The 14,412-nt window shown below is 37.3% G+C and overlaps 1 protein-coding gene across 8 annotated transcripts in view; it reads left to right on the forward strand.

Annotated features, from left to right (window-relative positions):
* Window positions 1-13,868, forward strand: part of EIF4G3 (eukaryotic translation initiation factor 4 gamma 3) — a 311,829-nt gene extending 297,961 nt beyond the window's left edge. For all 8 annotated transcript variants that reach the window (XM_047082664.1, XM_047082666.1, XM_047082667.1 and 5 more), the window contains 4 exons: window positions 4,320-4,466; window positions 9,304-9,385; window positions 10,804-10,950; window positions 13,445-13,868. In XM_047082664.1, the coding sequence (XP_046938620.1) occupies window positions 4,320-4,466; window positions 9,304-9,385; window positions 10,804-10,950; window positions 13,445-13,626 (558 nt within the window). In that variant the 3' untranslated portion in view covers window positions 13,627-13,868. The remainder of the gene's footprint in view (window positions 1-4,319; window positions 4,467-9,303; window positions 9,386-10,803; window positions 10,951-13,444) is intronic.
* Window positions 13,869-14,412: the final 544 nt, after the last annotated feature.

Consider the following 14,412-nt stretch of genomic DNA (forward strand, 5'->3'; position numbering starts at 1 on the left):
CACTAGAGGGGTCCAACAATAGATTTGATGGGGCAGAAGAAAGAATCAGCAAACCTGAATATAGAGCAGTTGAAATTGCTCAGTCAGTCAGAAGTCACTGACTTGTCACTAAGTTGCTGCCATGGAAATCCATCTTTAATTTTTGAAATGAAATTTTTAGCATGGTTATATGAAATTATGAGTATCACCAAATTTTTAAAATAAAATCCCCATAGTTTATTTTCTTAAATAAACTTTATAATAATACATAGTGGAAAATTAATTCATTAAACACATAAAGGAGACTTTTAAAGAAGAAATTGGCTCAGTCTGAGGAGCAGAAAGAAAAGGGAATCAGGAATAATGAACAGCACCTGGGGACCTGCGGGACAGCGTCAAACATAACAACATGAGCATTAGAGAGTCTCAGAAGGGAGAAGAGAGAGGAAGGGGCAGAAAAAATACTTGAAGATATAATAGCCAAAAACTTCACTAATTTGATCAAAGATCAGAAGTTACATATCCAGGAATTTCAGTGAACTCCAAACAAGATAATCTCAAATCTCCAAATGAGATATACTCCGAGATATTTTACAGTAAAACTTTTGAAAGACAAAGACCAAAAAAAAAAAATCTTTACAGCAACGAGAAAGAAGTGACTTGTCATGTACAAAGAATCCTCAGTAAGAGCCAACAGCCAGTTTGTCATCAGAAACCATGAAAGTCAAGGAGCACCTGGGTGGCTCAGTCAGTTAAGCATCCTTGGAGTGTGATTTCTTGGTTTCAGGATTGTGAGTTCAAGCCCCATGGTGGGTGTAGAGATTACTTTAAAAAAAATTTTTTTTTGTGGTACCTGGGTGGTTCAGTCAGTTAAGTGTCTAGCTCTTGATTTCAGCTCAGGTCATCTCACGATTTGTGAGATCGAACCCTACATCTGCTCTGTGCTGATAGCACAGAGCTTGCTTGGACTTCTTTCTCTCCCTCTTTCTCTGACTCTCCCCCACTCATATGCGCGCTCTCTCTCTCTCTCTCTCTCTCTCTCTCTCAAAATAAATAAACATTAAGGGGCACCTGAGTGGCTCAGTTGGTTAAGGTCTAACTCTTGTTTTCGGCTCAGGTCATGTTCTCATGGTATGTGAGTTCAAGCCCTGTGTTGGGCTCTGTGCTTGGGATTCTGTGTCTCCCTCTCTCTCTGCCCCTCTCCCACTCATGCTTTCTCTCTCTGTCTTTCAAAAATAAATAAATAAATATTTAAAAAATAAATAAACATTTAAAAATAAAATACTTTAGAAAATAAAATGCTAATAAATGGTAAAGACATAATAGGATGAAAAATTTTTTTAACAATTCAAGGTAGTTTTTTCTTTGTGTATCTGGGGAAGGTATAGGAATATATCAAAGTGTTCAAAGGTATTAGAGAAAAGCTTGTGCTAATAATCTTTAATATTTTAATCTGTGGCTTTTGCATAGTGAAGCTTCATAAAGTAAAGCATAGTTACATATCACATTGCCTTATACCCTTGAGAATTACCAATAATTTTGATTATTTTTTAACTACCCATCTAAAAATTGAACAATTTTGACATATTTTCTTTTTCGATATATAGTATATATGTACAATCATAATTTTATGTACATGTATCAGAATGGCATAAAAATCATCAAATTTTCAAGTGAAGTATTATAATTATTTTAAGTTTTATTTCTTTATTTTGAGAGAGAGCATGAGCAGGGTATGAGGGACATAGGGAGAGAGTGAGTCCCAAGTAAGCTCTGTGCTGTCAGTGTGGAGCCCGATGCAGGGCTCAAACTCACAAACCCTGAGATCATGACCTGAGACGAAATCAAGAGTCAGATGGATGATGTTTAACTGACTGAGCCACCCAGGCGCCCCATAAAACATTATTTTTTAAAAATTGAGGTGAAATTCCTATAACATCCAGTTAGCCATTTTATTTTTTTTTCCAATTAACCATTTTAAATTGTATAATTCAGTGGCATTTACTGTATTCACAATGTTGTGTGACCACCACCTAAAATATTCTTACTGCAGAAGAATTGTCAAAAATTTAGTCATCTGAAGGTTGAGAATCCCAATCAGGCTCTGCACAGAGCCCCGTGCCAGGCTCGATCTCCCCAACTGTGAGATCATGACCTGAGCTGAAATCAAGAGTTGGACTTTTAACCAACTGAGCCACCCAGGCACCCTCAGAAGATTTTTTGTATAATAGCAGTTACATAATTGGAGTTTTTTTATGTTTTTTTTTTAATGTTTATTTTTGAGAGAGAGAGAGAGTGCGCATGCAGGTGGGGGAGATACAGAGACAGAGAGAGGGAGACAAACAGAAGGATAGAATCCAAAGCAGGCTCTAGGCTCTGAGCTCTCAGCTCAGTGCGAGGCTGGAACTCAATGACTGCGAGATCATGACCTGAGCCAAAGTCGGACGTTTAACCGACTGATCCACCGAGGTGCCCCAATTAGAGATCTTTTTTTATTCTTTTTTTTTTTTTTGATTTTTTTATTTTTCTATTAAATGAAGAGATAGCTCTTCCCATAACCCTTTGAGTTGTCTTTCTTTAGATGTGTCCTGTGGTCAGATGGTTTTCAATTCAGGATTAAATTACCTCCTGGAAAATTTGGTATGTCATGTCTGTGAATTTTTTTTTGCCCGTGTGTAAGTACAATGGGAGCAACTGAGATGCTTATACTTTGTACCATTGGCATCAGGATCATAAAAGAAGCTGAGATTGGTGTGTGAGCAGCACTGTGTTTTGCAGTGGAAACAGTGAGTGGTCCCTGCTAGGAAGGGGCTTTTCCTTTCAGGTTAGTGGGTGACCTACCACTACCTACCAGATGTATGTTCCTGGAGCCCTGTTGGTGCCCAGTGCAGTGCACATGTTTAGTCATTGAGCCCTTGGAATTGACTGAGGTTGGTGGTGGTCTTCCCACCTCAAGATAGGTTCTCCTGGTAGAAGTGGCTGAGTTGGAATTGTACCTCCAACCCTCACCCCCAACCTCACCCCCATCTCTGACTCTAGAGTCCACATATCTGTGCTCCATCAAGCTGCTTCTTGTGGGGCCTAAGACTTACAGACATGGTAGAGTGAGCCAGTGTTCTGGGAGAATTTGAAAGCATGTACACTTGTGTTTATGCTTTTCAGGGCCATTGTCATGGATGTGAGACAATAGTCAAATAACTCTTCTCAAGTATTTAAGAACAAAGTGAGAGTAGGCTTGGGCTACCAGGATCTGAGGACGGGAACAGTGAAGCCAGTGCTCCTCACAGGGCTGAAGAGCTCTCTGCATGTGTGTAGGGTGCTTCCAGGGGCCCCGGATGCCCGCCGCATGCTGTTAACGGTGTGTGGATGGTCCTCTGAAGGCTGAGGCGAAGGCATTTCTGCACTGGGTTAGACTCGCACAGGCCATGATGATGTGGTTCATTGAAGTAACTACATATTTACAGTCATTCTCCATTCCAGAATATTCGGTCCTTTGAAATTGAATGATTTGTGTGGGAAAACGATCTTTCATGCAATACTGATAAAACCCTTTATTTTTTATTTTTTATCTTTTTTTAATGTTTATTTATTTTTGAGAGAGAGAGAGAGAGAGAGAGAGAGAGAGAGAGAGAGAGAGAGAGAGACAGAGCTTGAGAGGGGAAGGGCCAGAGAGAGAGGGAGACACAGAATCTGAAGCAGGCTCCAGGCCCCGAGCTGTCAGCACAGAGCCCGATGCAGGGCTCGAACTCACAGGCTGCAAGATCATGACCTGAGCCGAAGTCGGACGCTTAACCAACTGAGCCACCCAGGCACCCCAAACCCTTCATTGTTATTGTCCTCCCTACAATACACTGTGTTCAGGAATTTTACAATGTGGTCTCATTTCTCTTACTTGGATCACAATGGTGTTTGAGGGACATAACCAAAATTAGATTTTTGACAGTTGTTCTGTGGCTGTGCTGATACTAAACCATAGGCTGCAGAAGGAATTAAATTGTAATTTAACTAGTAATCCTGCCCTGCCTTAGAGCTATATCACTGCTAAGAGCAAGACTGAAGCTCAGAATGATTTGGAGGTGGTCATAGCCACAGAGATAATTCTCGGGGTTTTGTTGATTTGTTGTTTTTAAGGAGAATCTGAGATACACAGTATAAAAAGTTGGAGAAATATTCAAGAAAGATAGTGGAGTAATAATCTTTCAGAACTATAAATAAAGATTGGCTTCTACTGATCATTTCGATCCCATGTAAAATAGAAGATACAGCCCATGACTTTGTTTTCCTCTCAGGGTGTTACTAATACTGACTTATATTAATACATATAACATTTTATGTTTCAGAAGTTGGACTTTATAGAGTCTGACAGTTCCTGTTCCTCTGAAGCACTTTCAAAAAAAGAACTCTCTGCTGAAGAGCTATATAAGCGACTCGAGAAACTCATTATTGAAGACAAAGCAAATGATGAACAGATCTTTGACTGGGTAGAGGTATAGAGATTATGTCATCTTCCCTGATATCTCTGCAAGAAAGATTTTTGTGGGATCCCTTTAATTCACATACAGGCTTATCTCACAGATAGCGAGGGTTCCTTCCGTTCCAGACTGAACACAATTAAATGAATAGTGCAATAAAGCGAGTCAAATGAATGTTTTGTTTTCCCAGTGCATGTAAAAGTGATGCTCACACAATACTGTAGTCTGCTAAGTGTGCAATAGCATTATATCTTTTAAAAATGTATATAATACCTTAAAAAGTACTTTATTGCTATACAAATGCTAACCGTCATCTGAGCTTTCAGTGAGTCATAATCGCTGATGACAGGTCATTGTAACAAATACAATAATAATAAAAATGTTTGAAATACTGTGAGAGTTACCAAAATGTGACACAGAGACCCGAAGTGAGCGACTACTGTTGGAAAAATGGATGGCACCCTTAGAATTTCTTGATACAGGTTTGCCATCAACCTTCACTTTATAAAAAGTACAGTATCACTGAAGTACAGTAAAGCAAAGCACAATAAACCAAGTATGCGTATACCTTCTCTTTCACTTCATAGGAGTATTTAACTTTAATGGAGTTCGGTTTTATTTTTTCATCTATGTGTATTTGAAACTGTAAGACTTTTTTTATTCTTAACAAGATTTACAGCCTTTAGGAAGGCAAGTAAAACTATTCAAAACAGAAGCCATTTTTCTGGATCTCATTAGTTTAGGATATACCCTACATTTTACTATTCAAAATATAAGTTTTTTTTCTAAATGTTCTTGCACTTTAAATAATATTTTGGATAAAATCAGTAAACAATATGTAATTACTATGAATTGTGTTGGCTTTCATCTTCATATTAATGCTTCCTTCTGAAAATTTTGAACCTTACTTTGTGGAATCTATTGATCATGTCTCTTTTTAAATCTGGTACTGTATTCCTTTAGTAATTCTTGTTTATATAAGTATATTTTATTTGTACACATTTTCCATGGGATCATATAATAATCCAAGTTGAAAGAAAGCCATGGAGGGCTAATGTAGTCCCCTCCCTCTTGTATAAAACCTCTTTTGTAGTCCTTGTAAATGGGTTGTTTCTTTATCCTCTCTCAGACATTGAGAAAAAAATGAAGTTTCTGATAATTTGGAGGTTTTGTTTGTGTTTATAGATTTCTTTTTACTATTTTTAGATTTTTTAAAAATTTTTAATGTTTCTTTTTGAGAGAGAGAAAGAACATGAGTGGGGGAGGGACAGGGAGAAAGAGGGAGACAGAATCCAAAGCAGGTTCCAGGCTCTGAGCTGTTAGCACAGAGCCCAACTCAGGGCTCAGACACAAACTGCGAGATTGTCACCTGAGCCAAAGTTGGACACTTAAGCAACTGAGCAACCCAGGTGCCCCTAAATTATTTTTTTAAGTAATCTCTACTCCCAACGTGGGGCTCAAATTAATGGCTCTGAGGTCAAGAGTCACATGTTCTTCCAACTGAGCCAACCAGGCACCCCTAGTTTAAAGGGTTTTTTTAATCAGTTTTCCTCCATGTCCCTATAAGATAAATCTATTCTGTCACCCAGCTGGGAATCTTTTAATTAATTGTAATAGTTTATTGTTATATCCCTGTCTCTCTCTCTAGGTTCTTTCATCCTTTCTTGAAATCTTAATATCCACCCCTTCATCTGGTTACCCTTATCCAAACATAGCCTGGATTTTCAATATCCCTCTCACAAGTGACATGTGCAAATTGAGCATGATTGCCAGATGTGATCCAACATTCGGAGTTAGGTGGTGCTGTTGCCTTTTTTGTTTTGGACTCTTTGCTTTTGGCAGGCTCACCACACTGAACTCATATTGCTCTTTCAGTCATATAGTACCCATTCTTTTATATTCTACAGTTGAGTCATCTCTCCCATCTGGAGCTTACCGCATTGGTTTTTGAACCAGAATGGGGCTTTTAAAATTTATTGCTGCTTATGTTCATCTTCTTAAATTAGATACAAGTTTTTGTCTGTCAGGACATTTTAGATTCTGACTTGTTCATAAAATTTCCTTGCCATCTTTTTCACTTTGTATCCCCCATGCATTCATTAGTATGCCAACTTTATCCTCATCCAAGTTAGGGGCAAAATGTGTGAATGGGGTAGGGCCGGGGACAAAGTAGCATCCTTTTGGGGACAAGATCCCACCCCCAATCCCATGGGTGTCGTTAACCTGTTTATTATTTCACATCATTCTGCTGTCTATTTCACTTTTTCATCATGCCCATGAGGGGACAGTTATCATTAAATAATTTGTCAAATACCTTGCTGAAGTCCAGAGAATGTATGCTTATGTCTTTCTGAGCTACCGTATACTAACCAAATCAGAAAAGGATTGCAGGTTGGTTTAGCATCTCTTGTTTTTCACGTACTTATTTATTCCTCTTGGTGTAACCATCTCTTTCCTCTCTAAGACTTTTAACCCATTGTTGCAGAAGTTAGCATAGAATCGGCATCTGGCTTTCTGGTATGTTATTGACATGCCTTATTTTCAATTTTAGAAATCAAGTTAGTGTTTACATATTTAACATTATTCTCTCTCGCCATGATTTTTCATAGATGGCCCTCATTTCAGCCATTTGGTCTTTTATGTTTTCATGTATTGCAAAATGATGCTATTTCCACCTCTTCATTTATGTTGGGCTTCACTTTTTTATATCATTATTCTGCCTATTCTAGACCAACAAGTATTCTCCTTAAAGAGAAGACAAAGGGTAAATTTCACTGAGTGTAAATTATACTAATAAAGACTTTCAAAAAGGAGGGAGCAAACAAAAATGCAATAGTAGCTGAGCTCACAATACATGAAAAGATTTGTCACTCTGTTTGGTACCAGTATTATGTAAATCTGATTTTCCTTAATCTAACCTGGTTAGCAAACCCATCTTTCTTCTTGTTCTTGCCCATTCTTGTTAACATCTTTGCTTAATCTGAAGTGTTTCTGACATTATTCTTCAGGTCTATTCTATTCTTGAATATTAGAATTAAAATATTTAGCTTTATTTGGTGGAAGACATATGCAATTTGTTTTTTTTTTTTAATTTTTTTACATTTATTTTTGAGAGAGAGAGAGAGAGAGAGAGCACAAGTGGGGGAGGGACAGAGAGAGGAGGAGACACAGAATCCGAAGCAGGCTCCAGGCTCCGGGCTGTCAGCACAGAGCCCATCATGGGGCTCGAACTCACAAACCGTGAGATCATGACTTGAGCTGAAGTCAGATGCTTAACCGACTGAGCCACCCAGGTGCCCCGCAGTTTGTTTCTTTATAACAAAACAAAGGCAAATGGTTTGGAAGTGGTATTTATTATCTAATTATATTTAGCTAATTTGTTAATTTTTTCAGACTCTACTTGAAATCTGAGTATTTGGGAATTTCAAATGATACTCAGTACTTGAAATAGCTCTGTCAGCCTGTTTATAAAGTACTGTTGAGCCAACAAGTAATGGTGTGTTTTTATTCTCTCACTTATTCTTCAAAAATGATTGTTCAGACTTTGCAAAAGTAATGTCAGGGCCTAGACCACTCTGGCTTCAGTCTGAATAAAGTTGTTTTTTTTTTTTTTTTAAGAGGTGTAAACCAGTAACCCACTATAACACATAAATCATCAAATCTTTTATATGTGGCATTTGCCCCATCCTATCCCCATCCTTAGCTGTTAGCAGTGGCACCACATGTTTCTGTTCTCTTGGAAAAGATTGGTAATGAAACCTCTTCCTGTAACACAGCCCTCCATGTGCAGAGAGCGGCTGGTGTTCTGCAGAGCTGGCCATCCGACTCGACTCGTTAACCCCTCTCTGCTCTCACCAAGTGATATTCGAAGTTAGGCATTCAACAAAGAGAGAACTGCTCGTTAATCTGTGTCAGTTTTACAATTCACAAACATTTAACTGATCTCCCAATATCTTTGAAATTCTTAGCTTTATAACACAGAGGTTTATAATGACACCCTAATTTTTTTTTCCTGGCCAGTCATTTTAAGGCTGACCCTTCCAGTGGAAAATAGTATGCCGTGCTATTAAAAGAAGCTGACACAAGCATTAATTCTTCACAGGCATAAGGAACATAAACTCTGAAAAATGTATGAAATACCTACCTAGAAAATGTCTCCTTTTGTTTGTTTTCCTTTTGGTACTCATATGGTTTATACAGTGTTTTATAGCAAGAAGATAGGATCTTTTTTTTTTCTTTTTTAAGAAGATCTTAAGAGAAATAAACTAAAAACCAAATTTGAGGCCCATTTACTCAGCTTATCTCTAAATACATTTTTTCTGCCATCCTTAGAAAATATGAACAGTTTTCTCACCACCTGAAGGATTTGAGACAATGCTTGAGTTTGATCTCTAGTTCACATTAAAATTAAGATAAAAAAGCAATGTTAGCACATCTAAAAATAATTACACTATTTAGAAAAGTCTTTAAAACACACTATGGTATGGTGTAATGCTCTCAAATTTATACGTTCTGATAGAATTAATCTTAATAGGGATTATTTATTGAGGAAGAAATATGTTTTTAAATGGTTGTAGTTCCAAATGTACATAGTACACAGCACTATATAATTGAATCAGCAAAGTATAGGCAGCAGTGAGCTCCTTGAAAACTAAATGCTGCTACTGAGAACATTTTCAGACAGAACTGGTAGTAGCCCAAGAATTTTCCAATGAATCGGAAGATTAATTTTTACAAGAAGGTTGAATGCGACCCCATCTACCCCTAGTGCCAGATGAAGCCTGGTTTAGGGGGATGTATTTCTCTGATATGCAAGGGTACCTTTAACTGTTGCATTTACTTTTGATTTCAGGCTAATTTAGATGAAAGCCAGATGAGTTCACCTACATTCCTTAGAGCTTTAATGACAGCTGTTTGTAAAGCAGCTATTATAGGTAAGTAACATCTCTGAAGACAGCTCTTAACATCTGAATCCCCAGTATGTTAACTGTTGATGACATGGGTCTGAGTTTATATTGTCTTCAAAGTTTTCCCTGTGCATGAGTACCCTTTCTGTCTACAGTGGCCGACTTTCTCAAGCAGGGGGATGCATAGTTGCTGTGCCTGTAGAGAGCCCAGATCTGAGCAGCTACCATATGCCTTGTATTCTTCAATTCAACAGAAACGGGTGCATGCTGCTTGGGCTGTTTCCTACTCTGTTGTATTTTTCTTTGCCTTTACCTTTCACCTCCAGTATGCAAAGCCTCCTCCATCTTCCATTCAAGAGTTATAATGAATGGGTTGAATATTCTAACCTAATATCAACGAAGGACTAATTGCAACAGAAGAGCTTTTTTATATAAAAACATATATGAGAAAAGAAAACACCAGTTGTTTCTTTTGCTTTATGTTGACCTTTATGTCTTATGATAAGACAGTGTCACTGAATGTTAATTACATAGGTAGTTAGGATTACGATTGGTAGAAACCTTACGTATTTCTAGCTGCATATCGTATTTAACAGTATTGAGTGAGATCATCTATCTAGCCTCAGATAGAAATTCACATTTCTTTCACTGCAGTGGGAAAAAAATCCATTAGCTCAAAATTTGTTCAGAATTTCAGGTCTGTCATCATTTTAGAAGATAGCTTCAGAATTATAATTTAAGATTTTCTGTCAGATGAATGTTTTTACAATGTTAGGTCTTCAATGAGGTAAATAACAAGCTAATAGAAAGTCTTTATAAAAACATCTTAAGTCATTTCCAGTATCAGTGGAACAGTAAAACTTTGGTGTTTTAAAATCACTGTTGGAAAGTATGAAAGCTGCTTTTAAAAACACAGTTGTGTCCTAGTGCTAACTTAGAAAGGAAATAAAACCTTCTGCTTCTTGGCACTGAGGACACTTTCCTCAGCCTCTTTTTATTGTGCCTTTTCCCTAAAAGGCCTAGATTGTATGTGTTGTTTTCCACTGTCACAGTTAGTCCTCACCCTCCTAGAAATAGTAAAATGGTTGTTTTACCCTTCTGAAAAGATTTGCACTGTCCCTTTAATCCCCTTTTTAATGTTTCTTTTGTAATTTGGAATGTCACAAAATCACTGTCCCTATTTCATTATGATTAAAGATAAAGAATTGGGTGCACCACTTTTTAGGGAGTGCAGCACTCAAAATACATCCCCCCGCCATGTATTTTAATTATTTCAGAAAGAATGCCCCATTTATAATTTCAGAATATCTTAGATTTCAAAATCTTTTCCTTGGACTCCTTTACTTCTACTTTCCTTGTAGTCACATGCCTTATCAACTCAGAAAATTAAAAATGGCTACGTGTTAACTCCTAAATGTAATGCTTAGTTCTTGTATTGCCTCTAGCCGACTGTTCTACCTTCCGAGTGGACACTGCTGTTATCAAGCAGAGAGTGCCGATCTTACTCAAGTACCTAGACTCAGATACGGAGAAGGAACTGCAAGCACTTTATGCACTACAAGCATCAATAGTAAAACTTGATCAACCTGCCAGTAAGCTTATGACCTCTTCTTACAATTCACCTAACCAGTGGGTTAGATTTATCCAGGGCAAGACTTCGGAGATGAACAGTGATTAATGGCAGAATCACTACTAACAAAAACTCACTTAACCAACAACTTTAATAAACCTGAATTTTTGGGTACTTTTATGAGAAAATCGAAATAAGAAAACTAGTTTATATTAGAAATTTAATCCTTATTCTAGGGCAGGTCTGCTTAAGAATACTTTCTTCAGTGATGGAAATGTGTCTGTACTGAGCAGTGTTCACTTAGGCACTTGGATCTGGCTGTTGTGACTAAGGAGCTTAATTTTAAATGTTATTTAATTTAAGTGTAAATAACCCCATGGTTAGTGGCTACCCCGTTAGACAAGGCAGGTCTAGAGCATCTCGGTGTTAGCATACATGCATTACAGTCTTTCACCTTCTTTGACACAGGTCTTAGTAATGAAAAAGGATGATATTTCTTCAGAATCCTCAGACACCCAACAAAGACATTAAGGTGTTCTGGACTAATTTTCACTTTAGGGTTATGATTCTTTGCTAACCAGACACATGAGGTAACCTGAACCACCAAGTCTTAGTGATACTGGTAAAGTAACAATTATATTAAATCTTTTTTTTTTTTTTTAAGTTTATTTATTTTGAGAGAGAGAAAGAGAGCACAGGGAAAATGCAGAGAGAGAATCCCAGGCAGGTTCTACTCAACGCAGAACCCGATGTGGGGCTTGGTGTCATGAACTGTGAGATCGTGACCTGAGCCAAAATCAAGAGTTGGATGCCACCCAGGAGCCCCTGAATTGTATTAAATCTTGAAAATTAAGTTGACGCTTGTGAAAGTATAGTAGTACAGGGCAGTTTTAGAGGTGACATTGAAGTAATTCTTTGGTACTTCCTAAGGTTGGGTTTGTTTTGAGGCTTTCCTTCTTTCCTAGTGCTTATGACTCTCCCTGGGAGATGAAGGAAAAGCTTGAAACAAATCATCCTCACACTGTAACTGAAGAGACATCATCTAAATCTGAATCAGAGAATTAACTGACTTTGTGTTCTCTTTCTCAAGACCTTGAAGGGTCATTTAACATCATGGCTTCCTTTTTCTGTTCTTACAGGATGAGGACTTGTTAACTTTTCAAGAGGTGAAATTGATGCTGTATGCTCAACCAAATTAAAGCATCTCCCATAATTATCAGCTTTAATCATCCCTGGAGAGATGCGTATTTCTAGATTCACCATTGTAGAATCCTGGCCACTTGTTTCTATTTCCCCGTAGACCAACCAGAGTTAAGAGAATGAAAAGTAGTTTCAGTATTAGCTTAATTAATAAAATTACAAAGATAAATCTAAAGAAAAATTTTAGCCTGACTCATTCCAAGCCTAATATTTATTATCAATTATTTATGCCATTGCCTCCCTCCAGTAATATAAATGGAGGCTGATTTTAAATGAATTTAAGAGCCCGTAATGAAGGAATTAAAAATAAAGAATATATAAATCTGCCAACTTTCTCTTCTCTTTTTTTTAATTTTTTTAACGTTTATTCATTTTTGAGAAACAGAAAACAGAGTGTGAGCTGGGGAGGGGCAGAGAGAGAGGGAGACAGAATCCAAAACAGGCTCCAGGCTCTGAGCTGTCAGCACAGAGCCCACCCAATGTTGGGCTCGAACTCACTGACCGTGAGATCATGACCTGAGCCACAGTCGGATGCTTAACTGACTGAGCCACCCAGGCGCCCCAACTTTCTCTCTTTTTCTGAACAATGATATAAGCTAAGTTTCCATTGTGGAAGCAAAACGATTACATTTGCCCAGATCGTCTGGGCATTGGAAACAATAGACTGTTGTTTCTCTGGATAAGATCCAGATGAGATAGTTTTTACCCATATTTTCCATACAAATTATTACTCTGTCAGTTTGAAAACAACATTAGAAGGGGAAAAATGCCTTCTGCCTTTTCCTCCCCAAACTGTAAAAATTAATATATTTTTATTGTAAAATTTCAAACAGTGGAGAAATGTATAGAGAAGAGAGTAAAGTTACTTGTTACTCTTACATTTAATTTTTTTTTTTTTTAAGATTTTATTTTTAAGTAATCTCTATGCCCAATTTGGGGCTCGAACTTACATCCCTGAGATGAGGAGTTGCATGCTGTACTGACTGAGCCAGCCGGGTGCCCTTGTATTTAATTTTTATAGTATATAGTTTGAGAACTATGTAATATCAAACACCTCAGCATTATCAGAAAATAGTTCTAATTGAACAAAATAATAACAGTAAAAATAATTTAGATTGCTTAAATTTTTTTTCCTGTTCTTTAAACAAGTTGTTTTGCTATTATACTATCAGGAGGGAGTATGATGAATTGTCATTGGGTGCTAGGGGTATTAATGTGCATTCATTCATTCATTCATTCATCCCTTGGAAATACAGTAATTTACTTCACAGCTATAGCACCTCCAACACTGATGGTATATTCTTACTTCCTTGCAGATTTGCTACGGATGTTTTTTGATTGCCTATATGATGAGGAGGTGATCTCCGAGGATGCCTTCTACAAGTGGGAAAGCAGCAAGGACCCTGCAGAGCAGAATGGGAAGGGTGTAGCTCTGAAATCTGTCACTGCGTTCTTCACGTGGCTGCGGGAAGCAGAAGAGGAGTCTGAGGATAACTAAAGCTTCAAATACACAAAACGAAACAAAAGAAACAATTTAAGTATTTTTTTAAAAAGTTTCACGTCTTCGCCAATCACAGTGCAGCAAGGCCAATTCTCGCAGAAATCCCCACGTGTGCACGAGTGGGAGAGGGGAAAGAGAAAAAAGGTGATCATGGAGGAAAAAGGTACTGGAAAAAGTAAACTTCAAACCTGAGGGCGGGAGCACTAAAACCAAAATACATGTATTATTTATAGAAAATATTTTCTGTTTTAATCTTTTCTTTTTAAACAAGGACTCATACTTTAAAAAAACACATCTGTTTAGCAAAAAAAAAAAAAAAAAAAGTTGAGAACTTTTAATTTATTTTAAGGACTGCAAATGCCAGTGTAATTTTTTAATTTGCAGTTTCTGTAAACAACTTGTATAATAGAAAAGCAGAGAAATAAATTTCCCTCCCCTTCAAATGCACCTCACGTTTGTTTTAAAGCATAGTAGTTAGTCCAGATTTAAGAAGGTTTGGGGTGAACAAGGTAAGAAAGATTTTTTTTTTTTTTTTTGGCATCAAATCTTTCTGCCTGCCTCTCAGCTTGCTTCAGAAAATTTTTAAAAAATCACCATAGTTATCAAAACATACATAACCTTGGAACAGAAGGAAATGCTGTGGACCAGAGAACTCCAAGAATTGTTTAAAAAATTTAAAAAAAAGTGCTACCCTGGGAAAAGTACTCTTAATACTTTTGAAATCTTTAGAGCAACTTTAAGGCTTGTAAATACATAGAACAAATATTTAAAAAAACAAAAAAA

This window comes from Lynx rufus, unplaced genomic scaffold (genome assembly GCF_022079265.1).
Source record: "Lynx rufus isolate CCGP_SWC_20201006 ecotype Redwood Valley unplaced genomic scaffold, mLynRuf1.p SCAF_2, whole genome shotgun sequence".
In the NCBI taxonomy this organism is placed as follows: Eukaryota; Metazoa; Chordata; class Mammalia; order Carnivora; family Felidae; genus Lynx; species Lynx rufus.